We start from the raw sequence: 27,555 nt of genomic DNA, 5'->3' as shown, positions 1-27,555 counted from the left end.
TGCTTTGCAATAACAAATATTCAAATTATAACTTATCAAAGTAAAATCAATTTTTTTTCATTGAAAGCCTGGCAAATTTATTAATCGTTAAGAATTTTTCAATACTGTTACTTTCATATCAAGATATTTTTAAAAAGTCAATTAGAAATGCTCTTTTGTAAATACAACACTTTGGTAATATTAAATGGAAGACCTTGCAAAAGAAAGTATAAAGATAGTAGGACACACTAAAACTAAAGAGTATGTCTGTCTGTTCCAGAGTAGCTTCCAGTAGTAGGTCCAGGAGAGATCATTAACTATTTTTGGGGAGGGTACCACTAACTTCCCAAGAGAAATTGCCAAGAGAAAAATAGGCCGCTCTAACTTTTTCTTTTTTAAAACTAAAATTGAAAAAGGTGGAGCGAGTTTAAAAATCAACATGTTTTAAATAAACGTATGGCATTCTGGTAACGATTATAGAGTTACTAAGCTTTCAAATCGTACTTAACTACTACAGGAATCACCCTGCCAAGTTTAAAATCGGTAGGTCATTTGTAACATGAATAAATTAATTATGCGATAAATGGACCGAAGGACGGACTTATGGACCGGCCCTAATTAAAGTAAAGCTTCGCTTTTAAAAATAGCAATATTAAACTAAAAGACATAAGCTTTAAAGCATGCATAATGCATCTACATTCTACAAATGAAAGCAAAGATCAATCATTCAGGCGTTGTGCAAACGAACATTAAAAATCACCCAACCTATATATTAAAATTTTTTAGTAGCAAAGCTACTTTATAGTTTTTTTCCGTCCGTCCGTCAGTCAGTCATTCAGTCCGCAACGCTAGATTGATTCGTAGATTTTCATGTTATTATATTTTTTTAAAATGTTTCGTGATTTATTTTATTTAATGTTTAATGTCTATTTTTTTATGACACAGCTCTATAGTTAATTTTTTTTCCAAATGTCCATCCATAACATTTGAGCTTCGCTACTTATATGTGCTGTCATCCTTGTTTATTAATTTGATTGAGTGATATTTCAATATCTTCCATCATGAATAATAGATTTGTATTTTTGAAATTGTTTAATAAGACAAAATATCAATAATATTTCCCCTAGTTTATAATTTTAAATATTTTTGTTAATCAATAAGCCTGATTAATAAGCTAATAAGTATCAGAAAATGGAAATTAAAGGGGCCAAAAACAAATTCAATAATATTTATGTCTGTTAACAATGAGAGTTGATTTTTTGCATTTTCACTCAAAGTGCCTTGTTGAGCAGAGAACCCCGCCTCCCCCCCCCCCCGGCCCCCCCCCCCCCAAGATTTTCTCGATTCCTATTCAGGAATGATGGCTGAAATTATCAAGGAATGAATATTCCCATAATTTACATATTTCCATCAAGTTTCATTAAGATTTGTCCATTGATTGCAGTGCTAGATCGATTTATAGATTTTTAATTTTCGTTATTTTAAAGGTTGCGTGATTTTAAAGGTTTTGTTATTTCCCTATCTTATCAATTTTAATATATACTGTATGACACTGCTCTATAGTAAATTTTTTTTCGATATCCATTCATAATTTTTGAACTTCGCTACTTATGGATGTTGTAATCCTTGTTTTTCTTTCTTTATTGGACTAGAAGATCTGGACAAACTAAAAACTTTTATAATTTTGGCAAAGTATGTCGGTTATATGAGTTGGAGTCATTTCTTCTTATTTTCAACATTTTTCACTTTTATACATGGATCAGGGAAATTAATACGTAAAAAAATATTTTACAAAATATGATCTGTATGGGAACACCAGCTCAATGGATAATTAGATAATCAACCTCCATGTAATGCACAGTTTCAGTTTATTTCAATTTTTAAAGCGAAGCTTTTCTATAATCAGGATCCGTCCGTCTGTCCGTGTGTTCGAATCAGTTAGCTCTTTTCCTTGATTAAGACAAGCTAGAATTGTCCTGTGCAATTTAAATTCTGCATGATGATTTGGTATGATTTAAAAAGCGTAGAAACTCTATAACCGTTACCAGAAAGTCCGTAGGTCGATTATAACATGCTGATTTATAGCTTTTTTGACAAAAAAATTTTGTATGATATATTTTTTCTATTTATCTGATGTTTAAAATAATGATTCCTAGGACAACAGGGTACATTATTATATAAGCATTCTATAATCGAATTTTAAAAATGAATATTTGTCATTTTTAGCTGTATACTGAATTCACGCAATTTTGCAACAAACTTAAGTACAATTTTATTCAGACTTACAAATTAATGCTCTGACACTCTCTAAGAGTTATTGTTCGTTTGTCCTTCTTTTGATTATAGAGCTTCGCTTTTATGGTTGTTGTCATCCTTGTTTTTATTTATAAAATTTCTTTGAACATTGATAAAGAGGACTGTCAGTTTTGACCAAGCTTACCAGTGCCGAATTATTCCAGTAATTTAACTAATACAAGCTCTTTCATTTTTTTTAAAGTACATCACTCTACCCCACTGTGCACGCCCCTAGATGCAAGTACACTTAAGAACACAATCTCAAAACTTTTTTCATTTATACAACTTCAAATGAAGTAATTGGAAAGGGAAATATTTTCAGAGGTTTTATTTACTTTTAGTACTTGTATGCTTGAACTGATGTTTTTTAGTTCAGAATTAGTGCCAAGAGAAAAGTGTGGTATTGACCAAATCGCAAGGTTAATTACACATTTGTAAATTAAAATTATTGGTTGAAAAGTTTGGACACTGCTTGTTTGTGAAACCAAATCTAGATTTTATATGTATAAAAGTCTTTAGAGTTGATAAGGCAATGAATTAGGTACAAGTATAATTTACAGTCCATTGTACCCTACCTTCCTCATTTTATTGCAAGGATAAATTGTTCAACTTTTAAGCACTTAACCCAGATCCTGAAAATAAACTGTCCTAGACAAATTTATTTAAGAGATTCTCATTTTACTTAAAAACAGATTGGCTTCAGATAACAAAAGTATGCGTTAAGTAGCATGCAAATATTAAGAGAGGGGTAATTTTATCCTGAAGTGACCTTTCCCTTGATTGATCAAATTACATATATTTATATAAATTCAATATTTGATTGAGTGCAATATTTTCATGTTAAGATCTGCGAAACTACTTTCCAACTTTCCCACGGACAGAAAGTTGGAAATGTTAAAACTATTTTTAAGAAATTCAATCAAAAATTCTCCACGAAAAAGACAGCTTTTTAGTTTATACAGAAGTTTTGATTAAAAACAAGGACATATGTGTATCTATTAAAACCTACCGGCTACGCCCCTATTTTTCTCTTTGGGCATCTGAGGGTGGAGAGAAATGCCCCACCCCACAATTTTAGTTTTAAAAGAAAAAGTAAAAAAATAGTGGGGAGGAGGTTATTTTTTTTCTTGTGGTGATTTCTCATGGGAGGATGATGGAACCATTTAGCAAAATAGTAACAAACATTCCCGGGACCTATGAGAAGCTACATTTTAAAGGAGAACCCTGTCGATTTAGCGGTTAGCGAAATTCTTTAGTACAAAAAACACACTGACATAGATCCTTTTACTTTTATTTAAGGATAAGGCTTTGAAGAAAAAAAAATTTCAGTTGAACAAATAGGTACTATTTATTCTACTAGCGGATCGCCCCTAGCCTCTAGGGGCTTTGCCCCATGAGGTTTGATCAAACCAATTTTTTTGGTGGGGGGGATTTTTTTTTTTTTTTGGGGGGGGGGTTAGTCGACCCCACTATTTTAATTTTAGTTTTAAAAGAAAAAGAAAAAAATTTTTGGGGGAGGGATATTTTTCTTTTTTTGGGGGGTTGGGGGTGTCCCACCCCCCAAGAAAATATCTTAAAACCACCTCAGGACCAGTAGGTATATTCCCTGAAGAGTAGAGCCCATTCGGTTCAGCGGTTACCGAGATCTTAAGCTTCAGACGGACAGACAGACGGACAGACGGACAGACAGACGGACAGACAGACGGACAGACAGACGGACAGACATCGTTCTACTTTGTATTATAGACTAGTGGCTTCGCCCCAAGCCTCTAGGGGCTTTGCCCCAAGAGGTATAATTACATCTTCTATTACTTACCCAGCAGAACGGATCACAAATTTTCGCACCTACCCAGCAGGAAAACATTTTGCGATTAAATTCGCGAAATTCGTAAAAATCGTAAATTTCGTAAAATTCGTAAAATTCGTAAAATTCATAAAATTCGTAAAATTTGTAAAAAAAAAAAAAAAAAAAATGGGGGGGGGGATTTTTTTTGTTTTTGGGGGGGTTGGGGGTGTCCCACCCCCCAAGAAAATAGCTTAAAACCACCGCAGGACCAATAGGTATATACCCTGAAGAGTAGAATCCAATCGGTTCAGTGGTTACCGAGAACTTAAGCTTCAGACGGACAGACAGACGGACGGACGGACGGACAGACATCATTCTACTTTGTATTATAGATTACAATTCTAAGCTAAACTCATACTTATATTTTTTAAATACAAGAATAGAGGGAAAGAAAATCTTTTTGAAATTCGTCTGACAAAGTTTTCTTTGCACATATGACGTTTGTCTGTCTATCTGTTTATCTATTTGTCCGTCTGTGTGTGTGTGTATGTTGATCAGAAATGTCAGAATATTTGACTATTCAAATGTCATAAACAGATAACTCTTCATTTGCCATTTACAACTTTGCAATGGACAACCACAAATATTTCAACTTTTTGTACGGCATATCAAAAATACATGAAAATGATCATACTTATGTTCATAAACACATCAAACTACAATTCCTGTATTTGGCCAGTCTATCAGTAAAGCAATTTAACAATAACCAATTTTTGAAGCCAGGCATATACTTCCAAGAATGCGGGTAGAGGACAAAGGGGTGTTTACCCATCTCAAACTTAGAAATTACTTATCTTGCCCCCCTAAATTTTTTTATAAATATACCAGATTACCCCCTCAAACCTTTGAACACCTCATTTAATCTACCTCAAATTAAAAAAACTTGAACGTAAGCCAGGCCTGATGTTCAAAAATGGAAATAAAAGGTTAAAAGGCTCAGGTACTATAATAAGGAACATAAATTGTACCAGAACAAAAAAAGGAAAGTACATAAACAATATGTACAAGTTTTACAAATTAACCTCATCGAATATTTTAATTACTTATGTATGTAAAAGCAATTATAAAATTATTATGCTTTTATAATATTTCCTTGTTAATATTTAAAAGCCTTGATTCTAAAATATCCTTTTAAATTTAATATACAATAAGATATGAAAACAATTTTTAAAAATAATCATTGATATAATATTTATAAAAACAAAAATTTACTTTCTAATGGTATTATATATGTTTTTTTTTTAATTATTATTATTACATATTTAATAATTAATTAGCCTATTGATTATTTTTCATTTAAATATATGAGATAAACTTAATTAATTATTTAACAAGGTTCCAATAAAAAGTTTTATTCTGGTGGGACTCAAAATATTTTTTTAATAAATAGAGAGAAAACAATTATTAAACGTATGATATTTCATTTGTTTTATGATATTTACGTTTTAACTTTTTAAGTCACTAATAAACAAGAAAATTACAGTTTTTGTATTTTATCTTTGGTCGAAATATTATCCTCTACAAGTAAAAACAAAACCTTTCGTTTAAGAGGTCTTATATTATATGATATGTACTGTACTAGCGGTTGCGCAACTAGTATCAAGGAGATTCTGTATATAAAAGGGTATGGAATGGGCAGAAAAATAGCCTTAAAACAACCCGATAATTAAATCTAAAAATATAACAGCTAAATTCCATCCCGGTATATATATGTTAAGCTTCTCCAAAAGGAGAATTAAATCAGTAATTATTGAGATCTTAAGCTATAGACAAAAAAACCTCACTATTTTATATGATAAGACTATTATTATCCCTCCGAGAGCAGGCAACATTTGTGCGACCTATTGGTGATACATACATTATAAAGTGACATTTTAATATACAATTCATATATATTATGTATATGTGAATATAAAAAGGATATATCATGATAGGTAGAAGCATTTCTACCATCAGTTTTCACAGGATGTAGAAAGAGACAGGTCACAATTCAGGACAGTAGAAAAGGAAAAATAAGGTTTGCTTATTTTTTTCATCATTTTATGGACAATTGTCCGCAGATGGGTATATGAAAATATTTATTCCCGTTTTGTTTGCCCTAAGGGTTTCAATCTAGCTGAAATGAATCAGCTATTCAATGTCGAAGTTCAAATTGAATGGTATTTAGTCCTTGTAATTTTGAAAAGGATATTTACCTTTTGGCAATTTGGAAACTTTGTTACTGACTTGCGGCTATGCCCCTAGTGGCCTTTATGGGTACTTGGAGGAGTGGATATCCCCACCCCCAAAAAAAAAATTCGGGGGAGGGAGTACCTTCCAACAAAATAGTTATAAAGTTTCCCAGAACCTCCGATTAGGTCGAACTGTTTGTTTGTTAATATTTACAATTTTCTATACACGTAATAGTCTTGATTTAAATGAAAAATAATAGGTTTTGTTTTATTAGCTAAAGATGTGTGTGGTTACGGTAAAGCTGGGATTACCCCTTGTCTCTGCTGTTCTGGTGATCTTAGCCGTCAACATGGTCCACACACAAGATACAGATTCTGTCAATGTTTGTAAGTATTATCGAAATTAAGTTTTAAGTTTGGAAAAGTTATTTATCGCATCGTATTATTGACAGCTTTCCGCTTTAAAAAGTTTTGTTAGTCCTGAGTTGTCGAAGTTCCGGGCTAACAAAACTAGTATTAATTTTAAAATTTTTATTTTATTACTGTGGAAAATTGTCAGTAAAATAATGCTATATATGATTTTTCAGTATGTCCAAGAACCAGTTGTAATCCAGCGGATATTAAATTGGTTTGTAAGCCTGGAAAATAAGTTCTTTTTTCATAACTCATTCAATTTCTATAAAAAGAAATATGATTGTCATATTTTTGTTTAGTTATTGTGACTGACTCTAAAAACATGGTTGCTAAGAATGCCGCTGAGGTAAATAAATCTAAACATTCCAATTTGTAAATTAATGATAGAATCTACGACAAGATAGATTAGGTCTGAAATTAAAGATTGTCTTAAAGATTAAGCTTTCTCCATTAAGATTTTAAAATATATATAGTTTAAAATAAACTTATCTTAGAAATACTGTGCTCCAACGAGTACAAAACCTCTTTTGAAATGAGAGTGGAGGGAGTATTTTTTATTATTCTTACTTTAGGTTACATTAGGTTAGGTTATATTTGGTACTGAATAGGCCCACAGGAATAGAGATCTCAGCTATAGGCCCCGCAGGGTTAGGGACCCCTGCAGTGGTTTAGTCATTGGGGGGTAAATACATCCCCCTTATTTCAATATATGATTTCTTCTTTACCTTACTGGAGTTTTTTAATACTTCAGAAGCAATTCATTCTGTTTACCTGTCTACAGCCATATTCTTATAAGAAGTTTAAACTTTCTTAGGTTGCTCTTAAATTTGTATCAGAGAGTAGTTCAGCAAAAGTAAAAATTGGAGTAAATAAGATGATAATTGTTGACCCTGAACAAGATATTTCTACAACAGGTACACCTGCACATCTCATACATGTCCATGCAAAACTGTCAATTTTCCAGCTTAAAATATTGTGTAAAATTTAGATTTAAATTAAGACTTGAAATCAAAGATGTCCAAGGGTAGGTGTAAAGTGGTGTTTACCCCCCTCAAACTTTGAAACCCCTTTCAAAACTTTAAAAAATCATTAGATTACCCCCCACAATCATTCAAACCCCTCATTTTAACCCTCTACAACTAAAAATCCTTTTTTGAAGGGGTATTCTAATTTGAAGTGTCTGTTCCCACATTGTAAAATGAATAATTTGAACAAGTATGATAAAGTCTAAGGTTTTGGTGTTTGTTTGCACACTTTGCAGTACAAATATTTTCACTTCAGGATTACACTGAATCAATATAGACATTGGTAAAATATTTTGCACTCTCATATATTTGGAAAATGTATTTGTATAATAACATATTTTATTTACAAATTGAAGGTTAGTACTTTCTGTTCTGTACAAAGGACATACATAAAATAATTGATAACTTAAGAGAAGTAACATTAAACCTAAAACTCTAGATATTAAATTAAATACGCCAATTTTCTAACTCATCTTGATCAATTGAGATGTCACAAATTACTTTTTAATTACTTTACAAAATTCAAGGTACCATTCATAAATTAAGCGATATTTTTCTAGTATGTTCTGAGCTGGATGCACTTGTGGATAATGGTGAAAGTCCTCATCTGTTTGCATACCTGGCTGATCTTCAGCATGGAATGGAAGATCATTTTATCATGGATCTCAGGAATTGTTTAGAATTTGCATGAAAATATCTTTCTAACTACCTACATAGCTTTTAAAGGGGTTTAATTCTGAGAAAATTGCATGGGTTCAAAAAGACTAGATTAACCCATGACTATAAAGAAAAAAAATTCTAAAGCATAATCAAACATTTTTTTATGTTTTACAGACCTTTTGCCAAAATAATGTAGATTGTTCCTTTAAATATGATTTTAAAGGAATGAATATTGTACTGGTGATACCAATTAACCATAGTTATCCAAATACCTATTTTTTTAGACGCCTATGTTTTTTCATTTTCTCAAAGTCTAAACTAAATTTTAGCAAGTCCATTGGAATTCCAAGTGTGATAACATCTCCTGGTTACAGTGAAATGGGGTAAGAGCTTTGTATTTATTCAAACACCATATACTTATACGTGATGTATAAGTAGTATTACATGACTGGATTGCTTATTGAACAATCAATGAATCTTAATTTTTATTTAATCTTATTATACAGAACATAAAATTATATTTTAAATTTATTCTTATTATTAGAATGAAAGATATGATGGACACAAGTGAGGATAACACAGCAATTCATCAGCAAGTTGTTCAGGTATTATTTTGTATTTAATTTAGTAGCTCCTTCAATAACTTTAAGAGGCCTTTTTGGGCTTGGATTGGGGGTTAGGAGGTATGTGTTATGCCCCAAGAGTGGGTTTTTTTTCTTTATGAGGAGGTGTGTATCTACATCAGCATAAGAACAATCCAGAAAATTTAGCATGTAGGATTTACCAATTTTAATTGATTTTAATTAATATAATTACTAAAATATCAAAAACTTAATAAAATATCTAATTTCTATGTACATTAATACTATGTGTTTTATTATGCAATTTAAATAAAAATTTTACTACCTCTTTACTTTACTGTGATTAAGCCTAAAATTCTTACTATTTATGTTATCCCAATCCCTCTACTTGAAATAAGTACATTGAACTTAAAACGTACATTTGGATGTGTACATGGCATTTGATATAACCCTGTGAGTGAACTTTGTCATGAAAGGTCGTTGAATGTAAATCTACAATAAATAAAAAGTAAAACGCTTCTTCTTTTTTAATAATATTTTTTAAAGCTAAGTTACAATGTAAGTAAAAAATGTTCGAACTTTCTTTTCTGTTAATTAATAGAAATTGTGATTATTGCAATCATCCTTGTTTTTCTTTTACAGATTTATCCCCCTGGAGACATTTATCCTGAGATCTTGCGAACTCTGGCACAAAATATGAATCTAACAAACGCTGGAATTTTATATGATGAATCTTTTGGTAATTTTTATAATCATGTATCTACTTCCCCTTGTATTTAATGTGACCTAAAGCTACTCTGTAACTCACTTTATCCTTAGTAATCAAGATACTATATAATTCACTTTGTAAGTCAGTCCATCCATCCGTTAGTCCGTAGTGATAAGAGGGAAACGTAATTACTCGCCTATTATTCAAGATAGATTACTATTGATTTATTAGTTTAGATTAATTGATGTAAACTGATTTTTATTATTTAGATTTATCTTCAAAGCTGAGAACTTTATTGTTGAACATGCCAGTGAGACATGTAATCAAATCTTTGGCCACAACAAACCAAGAAATTAAAGATCAACTGATGAGGAACATTTTTAACTTTATTTGTAGTATTTAATATAATTAAGTTTTATCAAGTGAAAATAATCAAAGTAATGTTCTTCTTCCTTCTTTTTTAGGGATACTGAACATTATCTTAGAAATTCACTGTCTGTTTGTCAATCAATGAATTTTTGTGCTTTGCTTCTTATGATGTCATACTTGTTACAAATTCTTTTTAAAGTAATAGTAAAAAAATATTAAGTTTAAAATGATTTAGGCTAGAATCTGTTAGTATCTATAATTATTTTATTCTTGGAAGGTAAATATATGTTTTATTTAAGCATACTTTATTTTTCTAAATGATTAATAGTTACATAAAAAAGTCTTTATTTAATTACAGAAATTTTAGCACAAAAAAACAATTACATAATATCTATATATCATTCAAAATCATAGATTTTCAATTATCTTTTTATGTTTTGTTGTTTATAACTGAAAATTGGAATCAAGCTAGTTTTTTCGTTTAAAATATTTCCTTTTCTTAATTTTAGCTCAGAAACTCTAAAGATGGTGTTTAAAGTTGCTGATTCATTGAAGATGTATGGAGAAAAATATTCTTGGTTTGCTGGCACCATGGTAGGAGTTTTTTTTATTACTAGTGGCTTCGCCCCATGCATCTAGCGGTTCTGTATTTGTAGAGGAAAGGAACGAGCAGAAATATAGACTAAAACCACAATAGGGGCTATGTGAAGCTTACCAACAATCGAGAACTCGATAATTTTATTGGTTAGCGAGATCTAAATGTAATTAATAAAAAACAGGGCTTGGCAGCTGCGCGTCAGCCGAGACTAAGCCTTCTAAATTTTTTTTTGTTGCTATTTTGGGTCAGGTTTAGATTTATAGCTGATTTTTAGTATTGTAAAAGGTCGATTTCCCTGACTCTTATAGGCGGCCGACTCTGCTGATAAGCCCTTAAAAAAACATTATTTTTTAAAATATCAGAATTCAATAACATATTTAAACCTATGTTCTCTTTGTTATAATTCCATTGTAATACTTTCTTATAATTTCATGTTATAGGAGACACAGACTGAATTTGATCCTAGCTGCTGTAACAATATGAAGCTAACATATTTCTACCCTCTACCCGACTCTAAAAGCTCACTCAAAAGTCTTCAGGGAAAAGATTCATAAATATTTTGAGAAAAAAAAACTTAACTTACATTGTTGATATCATTGAATGGGATAGGTGCAAGGATCTTAAGGGATAAGACAATGGACGATACATTGATGTATATGGTCATTTATTGGACACTACTAGCTTGATCAAATCAATCAAGTTTTAAAGATGAATTGAAAGAACTAGTTATAAAATTTTGGGTACTAGTATTATCACTCATCCCTGGAAAGGTGGTAACCTTTTATTTTCAATAATGCATCTTTAATAAAAACAGAAGTCATATGGACTAACTATGAAACCTGCAATTGAGGCTGGATTCTATTTTGATACCATCGTCAATTCCGTTCATGCTGTTGATGAACTTCGCAAGTAAGTTAATTCCATTCTGCTGAGAATAATAGAAAATGTCAAAAATTCATGCGGTGATGTCCCTATAAGTGCGTTTGAAACCCCCCTTCCTAATTTTTGATAAAAATTGAAAATAAAGAGGGGTGTTTATTTTTTCCCTATGCCTAATCCCTGTGGGTTGGGTGGGGGGGGGGGGCTATACTTGCAAGGCCTATGGGGCACCTAACCTAACCTGAGTTGAAAACATCGCAGGCTTTGTAATTAAAACTGCATATTTAATAGGTCAGGGTTATTGGCGGGTGTCCAAGCACGAAAATGCAATGACTCTACAGAACCTGCGGCACCTGTAGATTTCAGGAGTAAATTACAGGTAAATATAGCTTCACCCAATTAACAACCAACTCCTTGATTGCACAACCTTTGTCTGGAGGTCCTATCTATGCATGAAAATGAGTTGCGCCTGTTAATGGGCAAAGGCTTTCCCCCTGCCTTTATATTAATGCCACGTGTCTGAAAGAGCAGCAGTAGGAATTATTTTTAATGTCTATAGTATGATACGGTGTGGTCCTGATTCGAACACGACACCTCACTGATACGTTACCAATTACGCTAATACCGCGGGTTTTAGGTAAAGATAGATAATAAAAGATTTTAAATATGTTATTATAAATACATTTTCTTATAGTTTTAAAAGCTATTGATCCGTTGAACTGAAATTAGTTTCCGAATGTGAACACATTTTCCTAGGTGTTTCCCAATCCTATCTCAATATTTGCTACTAGCTAAAAAACCTTCAAACTTCCAAAAAAAAAAATCAAAATTTGAAAAATTAAAACTTTGAATGTATAATGTATAAATCGTTAATACATTCAAATTTTGATTTGTTTTTGAAGTTTGAAGGTTTTTTAGCTAGTAGCAAATATTGAGATTGGATTGGGTTGAATTTGGTTTAATGGAACTGTTATGGGCATTAAATCTATCACAAATACGATTTTTTGTTTTGCCAATGTACTGTGGTTTTAGTCTACAATGATAGATAAATGTGTGTGTGATAAATTTGCATATAAAAGGTTCAGTTTTTATGTTTATGAAAGCATTTTCACCATAAAAGATTTTATATTCATAGGCGTCCAAGGGGGGGGGGGTAATGGGGCGATTACCCCCCCCCCCCAAACGAATTTGGGGGTACCGTAGGCACCTCCAACATTTTTTTCATTTTACCACCCCCATTTAAAATTTACCCCTACCCTGGGGGTGCCGTAGGCACCCCCAACCATTTAGGAGGGGGTATTTACCCCCCCCAAAATAGAAAATCTCTAACAAAAAAATTTTTTGCAAGCTTCGCGCGCATTTTTAATACTAAATTTTTTATAAAATTTAAATTACCCCCCCCAAAAATTTTACCCCGGGGGTAAATTTTGGGGGGGGGTAAACAAATTTTACCCCTGCCAACAGATTTTAGGGGGGGTAATTACCCCCCCAAAGCAAATTTTGGGGGGGGTAAAAAAAATTTGCGACCCCCCCCAAAACCGAATTACCCCCCCCCCCCCAATATAAAAAGCTTGGACGCCCCTGTTTATATTGTTTGCATTCAAAATATTCAACAGGGCAAAAGTGCATTTTATAATAGAAAATTTTTAAAAATATTCTTTCTTTTTGTTCTGGACCATCATTTTAAATAGAATTATCCTAAAATAATTACAAAGAGAACAAAAATTTGGAAAAGAGTAGAAATGAAAATGCTTCAGAGAAGTCTTTTGCAGGGAGGAAGGGAGGGGACAATGGATCGAATATTCATATTTTAGGAGTCTCAGACTTTGGGGACTGGCTTAAAGGGAATGTGCATGAATTTAGCAGTTTCTGACTGACTTTGGGGACTAAAATATGAATGACGTCACGAGAAATCATGCAACATGACGGGGCATTCTTATGCTAACTAGCGCAATAATAAAAATGTAAACAATAAACAAACAGACAGAAAATTTTTACTTTAATTGTTTTAAAATCATAATGAAAAAATAATTATGGAATATTTGTTTGCAGTTATGATTATAGAAATTATTGTATTTATTTTTTTAAAATTAATAATTAAAATTAAAATAAATGAGTTATAAAGTAGCTACGCTAATAGAATATATTTTCTGCTGTTGATTATAGCTCAGTGTATGGCAATATTAGAAAGAAATACATACACAAACAAGCGTCTCAATATACACACACATTTCTGAATAAAAATTTAGTGACACGTGGCGATTTTTGGTTTCCTTTTTCAAATGTTTTATTGACAAGATATAATATAATATTTGTATCCTTTTATATATAGTAATACGTTTTTTGTATGTTGATATAGTTCTCCATTTTAGAGGGCATTACATTACAAGATAAAATTTAGTCTAGTGATGATTTTATAAAAATTTTAAAAGCGAAGCTTTTTATAATTTAAGGGTCGGTCTGTCCGTACGTCTGTCCATTACGGTTAGCTCATTTTGTTAAATTAAACAGATTAGAATTGTCCTATCAATTTCAAACTTTACATGATGATTTCTATAACAATTAGGTATGACTTGGAAAACGAAGCAACTCTATAAGAATCTTTAATATTTTTCAGATGAAATCTTTAATAAAATGCAAACAAGCAGAAAATGTGATACTGCCTAGGTTTCCAGGAGAACAACAAAATGGTTACGGTATATATACATTTTTTATCAAAACAAAGTTGACAACTACCAAAGCATAGAAATTTAAAAATTAAGAAAATATGTTGTAATTAATGGAATGTTAGGAAGGGAAAGACATACAGATTGACATTTTTAATCATACTGTACCTTTGCCACTAATTATTAACAGTTAGAAGATTGCTTTTCGGTTATCATTTCATTCTTATTAGGTACCTAATTTTGAGAAAAGTAAGGGAATAGTGAATAGTCCCTTACGTAACATCGCCCCATATGGGGCTATTCTTCGTATTTTAAAATGGCTTTTTATAGGTTATTTCAGGTTAGGCTAGGTTAGGTTAGGTTATATTGGGTTAGATGATTGCCCCACAGGGTTAGGTAATGGCCCGTTGGTATAGAGCCTCTCGCAGGGGCTATAAATAGGAAAAAAGCTACTGTGAAAAATACGAAGAATCGCCCCATATGATGCGATGTTACGAAAGGGACTATATCCAAAAGTAATTTCCAGTTATGGTTTTTAAAAGCGAAGCTTTTCTATAATTAGGGTCGGTCCGTACGTCCGTCGGTCCGTACGTCCGTCCGTCCGTCCGAGATAGATAGATTTTATTCGTTAATTTAGGCATGTTAGAATTGTCCTATCGATTTCAAACTTTGCATGATGATTCCTGTAGTAGTAAGGTACAATTTAGAAAGCGTAGCAACTCTATAATCATTACCAGAATGTCCGTACGTCCATTTTAAACATGTTGATTTTTCTACTTTTTTAACCACAAATTTTTATGTGATCTAATTATCCGTTTGATCTGATTTTTGGTATATTGATTCCTGGAACAACAAAGAACAATATTATAAGCGAAGCAACTCTATAATCAAGTCCTAAAAGTGTAAGTATGTCCATAAACATTATGCTGTATCAAGCAGTTTATCAACAAATTTACTTACAATTTTGCTTCGAATCTTATACTTCTATATTCTGATTATTCAGTTCAGACACTATACAAGTGTTAATGTCCGTTTGTCCTACCGTTTCAGTGCTTCGCTTTTATGGATGTTGTCATCCTTGTTTAACTAGGTAGCAGTAGGTAATAATTCCATTGGTATTTATATTAGTTCCAAATTAATATTTTTGCCTTTCAGTTAAGCCTATAAATACTAAAAAAAATATTAATTTCAGATGACTAACAAAGAGAAAATTAGCTTTCCTGAAAGAAGATGTTATTGATATGGTGCGAACGTGCAAGAAAGATTTTAAGTTACATCACGGAGGGTATCTGCACCGTGTAGGGGTGGTCCGTAGTTTGACATTTACATAATTTTATTTTTTTTTAAAGCAAAGCTTTTCTATGATTACGGTCGGTCCGTCCGTACGTCCGTCCGTACCTCAGTCACAGAGAGTTAGCTCTTTTCGTTAATTTAAACAGGTTAGAATTGTCCTATCGATTCCAAACTTTGCATGATGATTCCTGTAATAGTTAGGTACAATTTAGAAAGCGTAGCAACCCTATAAATAATACCAGAATGTCCATACATCCATTTGAAACATGTCGATTTTTAACTTTTTTGATAACAAATTATCCGATTCTTCAGATTTTTTGAAAAACTGATTCCTATTACAACAAGGTACAATGTTATAAGCAAAGCATCTCTATAAACAAGTCCTAAAAATTTAAGTATGTCCTTAAACAGTATTATCTATTTGTGTGTGCGAATGGGGCGTTTGTCCATATTTAGGTATGGAGACCGCTCTTCTATGAGTACTACTAAAACCTAATTTTAATGCAATACACATAGACATTCTCATCGTCGGTTCGTTTGTTTAGAATGCTTAACCCTCTATTCCCACAAGTATAATACGAATTTGGTTGAGCTGGTGGAAGCTCAACAAAAGACCCACGCGAAGTATTATGTTGCTTTAACCTAAGAATAAATGGTTGGTTTTGATATTCGATCAGAATTATATAAGTATATTAAGTATTAAGGAAGGAAAATGTTTTTATAAAGTGTATTTATATTACAAGTGCATAAGTTAAGTATGAAAATATTTACAGGATAAGTGTTAAAATTATAAGTAGAGTAGGACAGAAATGTGCCCTAAGTCCCAAGCAGTGAATTGTGCTAAGTGTTAGAGTTCTAACATAAGGCCTGAGCTCAATTCATGCTAAGTACTAAGGGGCCTAAATTTAAACTACAATGCATGCCAAACAACTAAGTCATTACCTTTTAAAGCCAGAAAGAGAAGTTGATGGTAGGAGAGTTAATAAATAACTGAATAAATTCAAGAGGTACATGCTATAACATTAGCTCTGGACCAGGATTTTAGTGTTTGTCTGTGCAATTAAATATCTGTGTGTTAATATGTGACGTAAATCAGGCATGGTTGTAGGCATACATATGTGTACTGGTTGTTTATATGATTACATTAACTATAAACATAATATCTTTAATAAACATATACTATTAGCAAATCACATACAGATTACCATGAATAGGCTAGCGTTACCCATATATGGTGTCATATAGGTAAAGATAGGCCTATGAATGCATAAATTGATACAAATAATGCCTTGGGCCTAGCTAAAGTAACTGTGTCTTGCCCCTGAGTGCTACTAGATAATTGCAGGGCACGTGTCAATCAAATATTCATAATATGCTCTATAAAGTGTTGACTTTATATCAAGCATAGATAGATAGTTGTGGATGCGAAGCATTTCTGTAAAAGTCTCATATGTACGTTCAAAGAATTTGAAAATTGAGGGTCGCATCTCCAATGGGGGTAAGTTGTTAAAAAAGAAAAAAGAGAAAAAGAAAAAGTTTAGTAGTCCCAGTATATAGGCATATATAATAAACTATAAATGTATTCCAAGCTAAGTTAAATACGCTTTCCATTAAGAAAGTAAGCCTTGCGTATTTTCATAGCTGGGTATACAAGATGATAAACCTCCCAAATAGAATACATTCTTTTCTTGAGGGGTTTAGTTTTATCTAACATTGTCACATCAATAAATGTTTTTGTGTTGGTTGTTCTGGATAGTTCAGCTTCTTCTGATGATGAACTAGGTGGTGAAATGCTCTCTTTCGAAGTGTAGGTTGAGGTTGGGGGTGAGGTAGATATGTAGCCAAGGGCATCCACTTGTGCTACCTCGTTGCCATTCTCGTCCAAGGTGATTGAGTGATTTTCCAAGTCATAGTAGAGTTGGTTGAGGTCATTGGTAGAGAGGGATAGTGTGCTGCTGGAGCTAATGTCACTATCGGTCTCCACTCTACTATCTTCTCTGGTATTCAGGGCTGTATTTAACAAGAAATTCCTGATGGTGATGGACAGGTTCTCTGAGAATCCATCGTACTCTGGTGTGGTGGTAATGTTGTTGTTCACATCTATAGCGTCAAGGTATTGACAGGAACACAACCGCAATCCGTCCAAGGTAGGGTGGTGGTAGGGCTCCAATACTCCATGATCATCTAGGTTATCTCCAGGCGGGTCCATGGTAGATCCTAAAAAGAGTTAGTGCACGTGCTCCAACCGGTTCCTTGGGGTATCCTGGCTATGGTAATCTAAACAAAAGAAATTTTAATAATCTTTTATTAATCATTTTATCCCTGGGATATTATAGAAATTCTTTTCGTTACAGATAGACCTATAATGGATTGATTAGTTATTTTTATTTCTGTTAAATATAACTGTTTCCTGAATTTAAACAATATTTTATATAAAAATTTATAAGTACAATTAGTATTTACATATCGTATTAATTTCTTTGGTTACATTACTCGTATATATGTATAAGTATAAGATTTTACTAACAATAGTTGGTAACCCTTGTTTGTATATTTTGTATATGTACATATGGTTTATACCATTGTTGGCATTAGCTGTATTTATTTTATTTTTAACACGAGTAAATTTTAATCATTTTAAAGACTAATGTCTTACATTACATCGCTGTTAAGTATACCTTTTAGGCTTAATATCTACAAAATATATCGTTCGACGTCCGTAATTAAATTTTACGTAACAATAAGTTGTCAACCCTTTGTTTATGTTTGGGCGGTCAAAAGTGATAGGGGTTGGATTTGAGCGAGGTTATAAAAAGCTGGCGGCCCAGTAATTATGCTCATTTTATTAATAATTGTCTTTGCGAGCGGAGCTTGCGTTCGAGTGTTTAATTTTACCGCTAAATTCCAAGAGAATTTATATAAAAGTGATAAAATATAGTAACCCGTTTGTTTTATATGAATGTTTTTATGTTATAGATTGTTGATATGCCCATTATTGCATTCGTTAGCCTCTATTTAAGACTCAAGAATCTTATTTTCTTCGTCGATAAGGCCTTTATCACTATATTTTTGATTGAAAGTGGGTTAGAAGCAATATGGGTATATCTTCAATCTATGACAATTTTGTTTTATATAATATTTGTAGTTTTGATAGGACATATCTGAATCATCAGGTAAATTGACGTACCTTGTTTTGTTTACGTTTTCCGTCTGCAAAAGTTAAATTCGTTCATCGTAAGCAAAACTTATATTGATACAGATATGTTCCATCATTTTATTCGTTTTAACTTTTGATTACAGCGTCCCTTTTTATAATCAAAATTTATTGAGTCCTGACTCAAATCTTCTAAAACAATTTTACTATAGGTTTTAAAATAAGATTTTCTTTTTACTTAATTCAATTATAATGACGCTAATTGATAGGTTATTTACGTTACGAGTAACTCAACCATATTTATTTTAAAATGGTCGCTTACAAAAATTATATTTAGCTAGCTTTATCGAAAGTACTTTCAAAACGTCATTGAAAATATTCAGATTTAGCTAGTACATAAGTTTTAATTGCTTGATACATCATAATGAAGATGTTTTTGATAGCTCAGCGATAGCTATTTTTAAGCGTTGAATCATGTAAAATTAATTACATATTCTTTAACTTAATTGAATCTGATAAAACAAAGTTTTAATGTTTGGATAGCTTAACGATAGCTATTTTTAAGCGTTGAGTCATGTAAGGTTAATTACATATTCTTTAACTAAAATAAATTTTACTTATAAGTGATAAATCAAAGTTTTAATGTTTGAATAGCTTAACGATAGCTATTTTTAAGTGTTGAATTATGTAAGATTAATTACATATTCTTTAACTTAAAGTATTTTATTTTTAAATGATAAATCAAAGTTTTAATGTTTGAATAGCTTAACGATAGCTATTTTTAAGTGTTGAATTATGTAAGATTAATTACATATTCTTTAACTTAAAGTATTTTATTTTTAAATGATAAATCAAAGTTTTAATGGTTAGGAAGCTCAACCATAGTTGCTTAAAATACTAAAAGAAATATTCGTGTGTACAGTCTTTTACATAAAATTAACTTTACTATATTGCCTTTCAGAATCACTAGTCCTCTATTTTAAATTTACATCCGCTCATAATGTATATTCCTGACGGCCTGGACGCGCATCAGAATATTAAGGAAAGATTCGAGGAATCGATGAGAGCGGCTGCGGCCACTCTTGCCAATTCCTCGCTTCTCGAAACCTCCTTAGACGACTCGAGTTCAGTGTACAGCGACGCGTCTGGGATGCCAAGCCTTGCTGACGTCGATGACTATGGGAGTACGAGTACTGTAGAGTCCGAAAGGGATCAAGGGGAGATGTTTGGCAACGAGCATCTCTCACTGATGCTTAGTAGAACGATACAAATCATCTGGTCTCTCCTCAATTCGGTGATGCGGAACTCCTGCGGTGACATTGGTGACGATGTTGCCGGAGGTGATTCTGGGTCTGCCGAGTCGAGGAGAGACCAGAAGACGAGTCTGGACGCACTCAACATGGATGGCTTAATTAACATGTTGTTGGGTTTAGGCTTGTTTTCATGTGCTCTCATAGTGGTCTTCTTCGGTGCTGTAGGGCTTGAGACTCTAACACGTTTAGACAACACCTCAGACAGGTCGCTGGCTCGCTGGATAAGAGATGTATGTACGCGCCTCCGTAATATAGGCGTCAGGACCATTGAGCTTCTTCACTGCGGTAACAGGACCAACAGGACTAGATCTGGAGTTACGTCGCCAACTGTGGAGCCGTCGGATACAGGCATGTATGAAGCCGCGTCCTCTGTGATGGATGATATTCTGTCAGATACACAGGTGAGTTTTCTTCTGTTGTATATTTCTTTTCTGTTTTGTATATTTTTTTTTTTGTTCTAGCCACCCGTTTTGTCTAATAAAGCATCATGATGTTGCAGGGTTGTTCTGTCCTATTCTCACTTCCTCAACGTTGACTTTCGGCTCTTCCATATATATCGCTCACCGTTGTCGTCGTTTTATGTCGCCAGAGAAATCCGCTCGGTTACCGCAATTAAATTGAGATACCAGTTAACATTTACTAAAATCTTAATTAGCAACCTAATATTATTTCCCTCTGGGAAGGTTGAGAGTTTGCTCGTGCCGCACGTTTCTCATTGGGATTTTAAATGTTAGATCAAGACTTTAATGTTTTCTTTTTGTTTTAGGCTCCCTCTGCTAGTCCATCGACACCAGCCGAAGTGAGATCCAGAGTCGGGCTGTTTGCTGTACACCGCCTGTCTGCCACTGAGGATCGAGTTACTGGAAGTAATGTGCCTGCGGGATTGGACACCCCGTCGGGAAGTCCTGGCTTCCGTCCGTTGATCTTTGATCAAACAGAGCGTCTACATGTAAGTATCCATGCTTTAGTTTTTCTATTAATTTTCAGAAAGAGGCCGTACATTTGTACACGTATCTAGAGGTATTTGCAACTAAAATTCTTTATTGGTAGAATATTAATCTTAAAATGTATGGTTGCATAAGCATTTTTGAACCGATCTAAGATTTTAATTCTATTATAAAAGTGGGTCGAATCGCTACCTAATCATATAGCTTTACAGGATTTTAGGCATTCTCATTTCCTGATTTTCCTAGATTCTTTGTTGGTGTTGCGATTAAACTAATAAAATCTATTATATTTTAGGCGACCAACTCAATCCCCCTGACGCGGTTCTACACTACTATGGGGAGGTGTAATCGGGTCAGTTCTGAGAGGACAGCTGAGGGATCCAGCGACAGCTCTTCCTTGAGCTCTATTATGTGCCTTAGTCGCATTGAGTCTCCATCTGCAGCTGATTTGTCTGAGGTAAGTTTGATAAGCTCTTATAATATCCTTATTTTCTTTGTTGCAAAAATTACGTAACTTAGACTAGGCTGTTTAGCTCAGATAGCTATGCTTTTAGACAATAATTTTATTTTAACTATGGTGTAGTTCCTTCCTAATAGTCAATATTAAGATTCTGGATAAAGTATTAGTGATGTATAAAAAATTGACTCGCAAACATGTATGGATAAGCATTGATACATTTTCTTGTGAATTTTTTATTAAAATGATTGTCTAATAATATCCCTTTTCTTATTTTAGGATGCGGCCAGTTTAGTCCCACTGGTTGACGATATCGAGGACGCCGATCTCCCGCCCATTAGATTTAATGCGGTGAGTGATGAGATCGAGTACCCCACACCACTGCGAGTTCTCAGTTTGGAACGTCTGCGCCGCTCCATGCGTACTCCAACTCCTGCCATTTTGGAAGAGATAACATCAGCGGATAATAGCTTCAATTCGGCTACGCATTCCTCAGATAATAACAGGACAGAGGATTCCGGCGTTGAGGGAGTCCCTCGACGTCGGGGTCCCACGTTCCCTAAACGTATGCCGTAAAGTGGCGCTGTTAGCTTGGTTGAATATGACATACAAATTTTAAGACAATGACCAGTTTAGACAACATGTGACTAAATTTACAGATTTTCTAATTTTTATGTAACTAGTCAAAATAGTAATCACTATGAAGTAAAGACTTTTGTTATTAGACATTATGACTTTTTATACTGTACAAAACCAAATATTAATTTACACTTCTGCCATTATGTTATGTATATACATGTTTAGTCTGTAAGGATATTTAGTATGTAAGGAAATGATTATAAGGTTGTATTTTCTTTATGCCCATAATTTAAACTTCATTCAATCTTAATTACTTTCTTCGTAAGCGAACTAATCTTTTTCTTTTCTCAATAGTATATTAACAACTGTAATTACAGCCTTATGTCACAGTTTATTCATTCTTGTTAGCTTGTAAGGGTTATGTATATATAGATATTTAATCGAACTCGCGCCTCAGTACCTTTTCTCTAAATTTCATTTATATCCATCCCTGTGCATTAATCGTGAATTTTAATTGTGCTGTGATATAGAGAGGACTTGTAAATAGCATATATATTTTTTTTTTTTGTGACCAATATCTAAGTAGACCGAAAGACTGACGTTAGACAACGTTATTTACATATGCTTATTCAAGTATTTTTAAGAAAACTCATGTAAAGACTGTTTGTGATTCAAGTAATTAAAGTAATATCATTGATTGGATGATCTCATTAAGGAAGCTTTATTTAATTAGTAAGGCTTAGAATAAATAGCGTTTCCCTTTTAAATTTCAATACGATAGTCATAAAGCTTAAGGTTTCAAGGTAAAATGTTCTTATGTCCCTTTAAATTTAAACCTAAGTCTTATTTCCAACAAGTAGAGTTAAATTTTTGGCTCACGTTGGCTTGTTGTTAGGCTATGTGCCTTTTATATATGTACAAATTCAACATTTAGCGTTCAATTAATAGTATTAGCAATCTCGAAGTTTTATTATGTGCCAATATACAGCTTATGTCCAAATTATATTAACTAAGATGTTAAATTGTCAGAAAACTTCTTACTATCATAATGTTTTTCAAATACTGTAAAAATAAAAATTTATGTTCTGTTTTCAAAATTGATTTAATTTTATATTTTCACCAAAGAAAAATATTTGTCAAAAATTTTATACCTTTTCTAAAGATTATTTACTTTTGTTAAAATAAATATAGAGATTTTAAGTAGCATATACACTGTTATTTACTGATTTAGTATTTGTTGTGTACAACTCCCGTTTACGTAGCTACTCTATAAGTATTATTGTCTGTTCCTTAATTTAGTTAGATACGTAATTAAAGTTTATTTTTACAAGGTGCTTAGACTAGCTTACATTCACTTGGTTTATGCTAACTTTTATAAATAACAAAATTTCTTACTATGTTCTTTTTGATATCTCAACTATGATTTATGCGATTAATTTCCTATCGTTTTCAATAATTACATAGAGATATATGAGAATATAAGTATTTTACATCAATACACATATGTACAAGAGGTTTTATCATATGCAAAACTTTTATATTGTTAGGATACGTCCGTACGTCATTGTTAGAAATCAGATTATAAGAATCAGTTTTAATCTAGTTTACTCTTCGTGGATAGTGGGGAGAGTACAATGTCCAGAAATGAGGAGGACTGTGTCTCTCAGATTCTCTATTTGGCGTGCTACTGCCCGTAATTCGTCTGTTATAGTCTGTCGGCTTCTATACTCTTGCTGTCTATACCGTATAACCAAATGGTTGTATGCGTCTCTATAAGTGTTTCTAAGTATACGACAATGCACGTATCGTACAATACGACTAGGTTGGCTGATTCCACAACTAATTTTAAACGATAACATTTCTTTAATCATCGTAAGCAAGTTATAACAATATTCTACTAGGTTCGCGAAGGTCTCATGTAGAATTCGTTGTGATCTAGGCATAGGCTTTCGGAATCTAGTTTGCATTTTATAGCTTTTGTAAAATATTCTGTTAAGACTTACGTGTTATGTGATAACTGTAGTACTTCACAAGGTTGGTGATTTCCTCACTTGTGGATATGTTATAGTAAACTGACTCAATTTCAGGATAAAATTTAAGTTATCGTTATTGTTCACTACTACTAAAATTCTGAGTGGGCGTTTCCTGTCCGAAGTTATAATTAAAGTTTTTGACATAATTTTTGTATGTAGAGTGGTTATAGTTTCTAATAACTAATCAACTCATCACAATTCAAGGCATATATATATAGGTTGCCTAATAGTACTGCTATATTTGTATACTTTATACAATTTGTATTAAATGTTTTATTGTATATATCAGGGTGCGTATTTAACATTCGTAACATTCGTATTTTTGTACAATCTGTATCAATCGTTTGACTCTGTTTGCCTATACAGAATCAAAACTCTCTATATGCAATTTTTATGTAAGTGTTTTTGAAGGGATCGACTCTTTAGTCGACGTATATTGCATATAGTTGGTCTCCCCTGCTGAAGAGAAAAGATGTATATTTTACCACTGGATATATAACCTTGAGTGGGAAAATTTACATGAATATGATAACTTAGTTATCAGATTAGAATAACATATTATCATATTGTTCACAAGTTTACAGGGTAAATGGAAATGTAAATTATGGTTGTGAACTTGTGCCATTCCGAAATCTGACATGTCTATCATTTATTTTCCTAAGTCGTCGACCTCCGGTAATAAATACGGAATCTAGTGTCATGTCCTCATCGGCACTTGAGTCCTCTATGTCCGAATCAGAGTCTAATGGTTTCTTATTTTGTGACGCTTGTTTTCGTGTTTCTAAGGGTGAGTGTGCGCGTATTCCTGGTTGCGGTTCCTTTGAATTAACCGGGAATATAAGCGGAAGTGTGTCATTTTTAACTAATGTGGCTATCTCTTGATTTGTGAGTTTATTATAAGGCTTTGTAATAATTCCCTTTATTTCCTCTGGGAGGGTGTCAAAATGTTCGTCAATTGGCTTGAACTTTTTGATTTCGTTGAAAGAGTATTTAAATATTTCAGTCTTCTTGTCAGAAATTCTTTCAAGCGTGCAACTGTTAGGGCTTACATCTAAAACTCTATAGGGTGAAATATGATAGATAGGAGTAAGGTTTGGGTTAACACCAGGTGTAATAGTGTTATTTCTAACCAAGACAAGGTCTCCTATATCAAATTGTTTGTGTATGCGGGTTTTGTTAATATACTTTAGTCTTGCCTCCCTTCCCTTTTCAATAGCTTTTGCTGAAATGTCCAAGTTTCCTTGTATACCGTCTGAGAGGTCTTGCACATAAGCTTCTGTGCGAGCTATTTCAGGGTGATATTCGTCCGGTTTTATTGCTCCAAAGAACAATTTAGACAGGGAGCTGCGTGTCCCGAATAATAATTCCATGGGTGAAAATCCAGTTTTTGGTATTTTAGTGCAATTATATTGTCGAACTATTAACGGTAGTAGATATAACCATGAGGTTGTTGAGTCTTGCGCTAAAATTTTAATGATTGGCCATTTTATTACTTTGTTGCTAGCTTCCACCAATCCTTTAGAGGGTGAAAAGTACGCAGTAGAATACAAAACTCGGATGCCAATAGAAGCAAAGAATATCAAATTTTGCTTTTCTAAAAATGATTTTGCATTGTCACACAATATTTGTCTGGGGGAGAAATTAGGATAGAAATAAAACATGAATTTGTCTATAAATTCACGGGATGTGAGTGATTTCATGGGATATGCAAGAATCATTCCTGTTAGTTGGCAGACTATAGTGAGGATATGATTATAACTACGATAGGGGGGTAAGGATTGTATATAGTCAATACTTACACATTCAAAAGGTCTTGAAATTGTACTATAAGTCCCTACTTGTTCTAGTTTTGTAGATGAATTTTGAAGTTGACAATTTAAACAAGATCTAGTGTAATTTCTAACATATCTCTTAAGGTTAGGGTGGAAGAAATTTTGCATATTCAAAAGCATTTTAATTTCTCCACTATGTACTAACAAAAGATGAGTATAGCATACTAATACTGGTAATAGTTTGGTTGGGAGATAAACCTTTAAATCTCCTTTTATTTTTGTAAACAGAATCGTGTCTTTAAGTTCGTAGTTCTGTCTTTTATAAGTGTAGGTGTTTGATTTAGAGGTTAGACAACGTGTGTAAATATCAGAGTATTCCTCTTTTTGGTTTGCAATTATATTTTCTATGCTAATCCTTTCTTTTAGGATTTCCAAAGGTCTTAGTACTTTGCCTATAACTCTATGTTCTGCGGCAAGTGAATTTATGGTGATTTTGGGTTTTTGTTGCTTTGGTTGTGGAGGTTGTTCATCATAACCCAAATAGTCGGGGTTATCCATAATGAACTGTGTCCATTCTTCAATAGTCCAAACTTTATATTGGGGTAAGTTATCTTCAAACCCAGATTTAACAAATTTAGGTAGGGCTACCTTTTTGATGCTTGGTAAAGTAGCCTTATATGCCCTTGTTAAGAAATCGGCCAAATTGTCTTCTCCTCTTAAGAAAGACATTGTTAGCTTCGGTATTAGAGTTAACAGAGTGGTATTCCACCTCTTCAATTTATTAACGGCTGTTAATGCTTTAGGATTGAAGAGATAATAAGCACACTTTGCGTCTGTTAACAAAGTACATTCACAGCTTGGACCTATTAGAGTTCTAAACGAGTTTGCTGCATAAATAATTCCTAGGATTTCAATGTCTATGATATGTAATCTTGACTCAGCAACGGTAATTTTCTTTGAGGTGTATGCAATAATTTCAAACATAGATGCTAAAGATTTTAAATTAAAGCTATTGGTTGATGAAACCATTGCGGGTCTTACTATGTGTTGCTCCTTGTGTCCATATAGTAAAAATACAAAAGGGGGTTTTGTTTTGTCTGAACAGTGTTGAGTGACAGGTTTGGCACCCTCTATATTTGTGATAACTATTACAGGACGGTACATAGCTACACTAAGAGCTTCAAATATGAGTTGTTGCGGATCTAGATATACATATCCATGCTCTAGTTTGCGAATAAATTCTAAGAATTTATCCCTATCATTATTAAATACAAATTGAATATACTTTTGTCTCAACATCGTAGAACGTATAATTTTTGATGCTCTTTGCAGGATGGTGGTCAAAGGTGTTTGAACTTTATTTAGTTCCAAAAGCAATTGTAAAGATATCCCAAGACTATTGTGTACAGCGTCTTCAGGATAGCCCAAAGTTTTACTAGCCAAATATTCAAATTCGGGCGGTCCATCTTCAGACATACGCTTAGCATAATCCTTAATGTTTTCACCTTCAATCTGCAAAGGTAGGGGTAAAATTGGTAATCTGTTATCATAAATAACATGGTGTACAGGATCATCGAAGTTTAGCCCAGGGGGTAGGGTTTTAGCCTGTAATTCTGGTGTCACTATTTGCGCTAAGACTGCTGAATATGAGCCAGTTGAGGTGCCGGCTGCATCTGACAAAATAATCTTAGGTGCCGATAAGTTAACTAATTTGCTAAAAATTGGTCCTGAAGCTAAAGCTTTCTTAATGTCTTCGAATGCTTGTCTTTGTTCTGGAGTTGGGACAAAAGTTTTACCTAATCTAGTAGATGTAAG

General features: G+C 33.0%; 1 protein-coding gene across 1 annotated transcript in view; it reads left to right on the top strand.

Moving 5' to 3' along the window:
* Window positions 1-6,027: 6,027 nt before the first annotated feature.
* Window positions 6,028-27,555, top strand: part of Ir25a (ionotropic receptor 25a) — a 50,426-nt gene continuing 28,898 nt past the window's right edge. Inside the window, exons 1-14 of the mRNA XM_080162839.1 lie at window positions 6,028-6,137; window positions 6,567-6,678; window positions 7,005-7,051; window positions 7,520-7,619; window positions 8,291-8,399; window positions 8,720-8,773; window positions 8,935-8,995; window positions 9,614-9,710; window positions 9,950-10,053; window positions 10,286-10,326; window positions 10,559-10,643; window positions 11,088-11,186; window positions 11,462-11,556; window positions 11,818-11,905. Of these exons, the coding sequence (XP_080018965.1) occupies window positions 6,573-6,678; window positions 7,005-7,051; window positions 7,520-7,619; window positions 8,291-8,399; window positions 8,720-8,773; window positions 8,935-8,995; window positions 9,614-9,710; window positions 9,950-10,053; window positions 10,286-10,326; window positions 10,559-10,643; window positions 11,088-11,186; window positions 11,462-11,556; window positions 11,818-11,905 (1,086 nt within the window). The 5' untranslated portion in view covers window positions 6,028-6,137; window positions 6,567-6,572. The remainder of the gene's footprint in view (window positions 6,138-6,566; window positions 6,679-7,004; window positions 7,052-7,519; window positions 7,620-8,290; window positions 8,400-8,719; window positions 8,774-8,934; window positions 8,996-9,613; window positions 9,711-9,949; window positions 10,054-10,285; window positions 10,327-10,558; window positions 10,644-11,087; window positions 11,187-11,461; window positions 11,557-11,817; window positions 11,906-27,555) is intronic.

This window comes from Acartia tonsa, chromosome 1 (assembly GCF_053477335.1).
Source record: "Acartia tonsa isolate MP-2025a chromosome 1, ASM5347733v1, whole genome shotgun sequence".
Taxonomy (NCBI): Eukaryota; Metazoa; Arthropoda; class Copepoda; order Calanoida; family Acartiidae; genus Acartia; species Acartia tonsa.
This window is presented reverse-complemented; position numbering and strand designations above follow the sequence as displayed.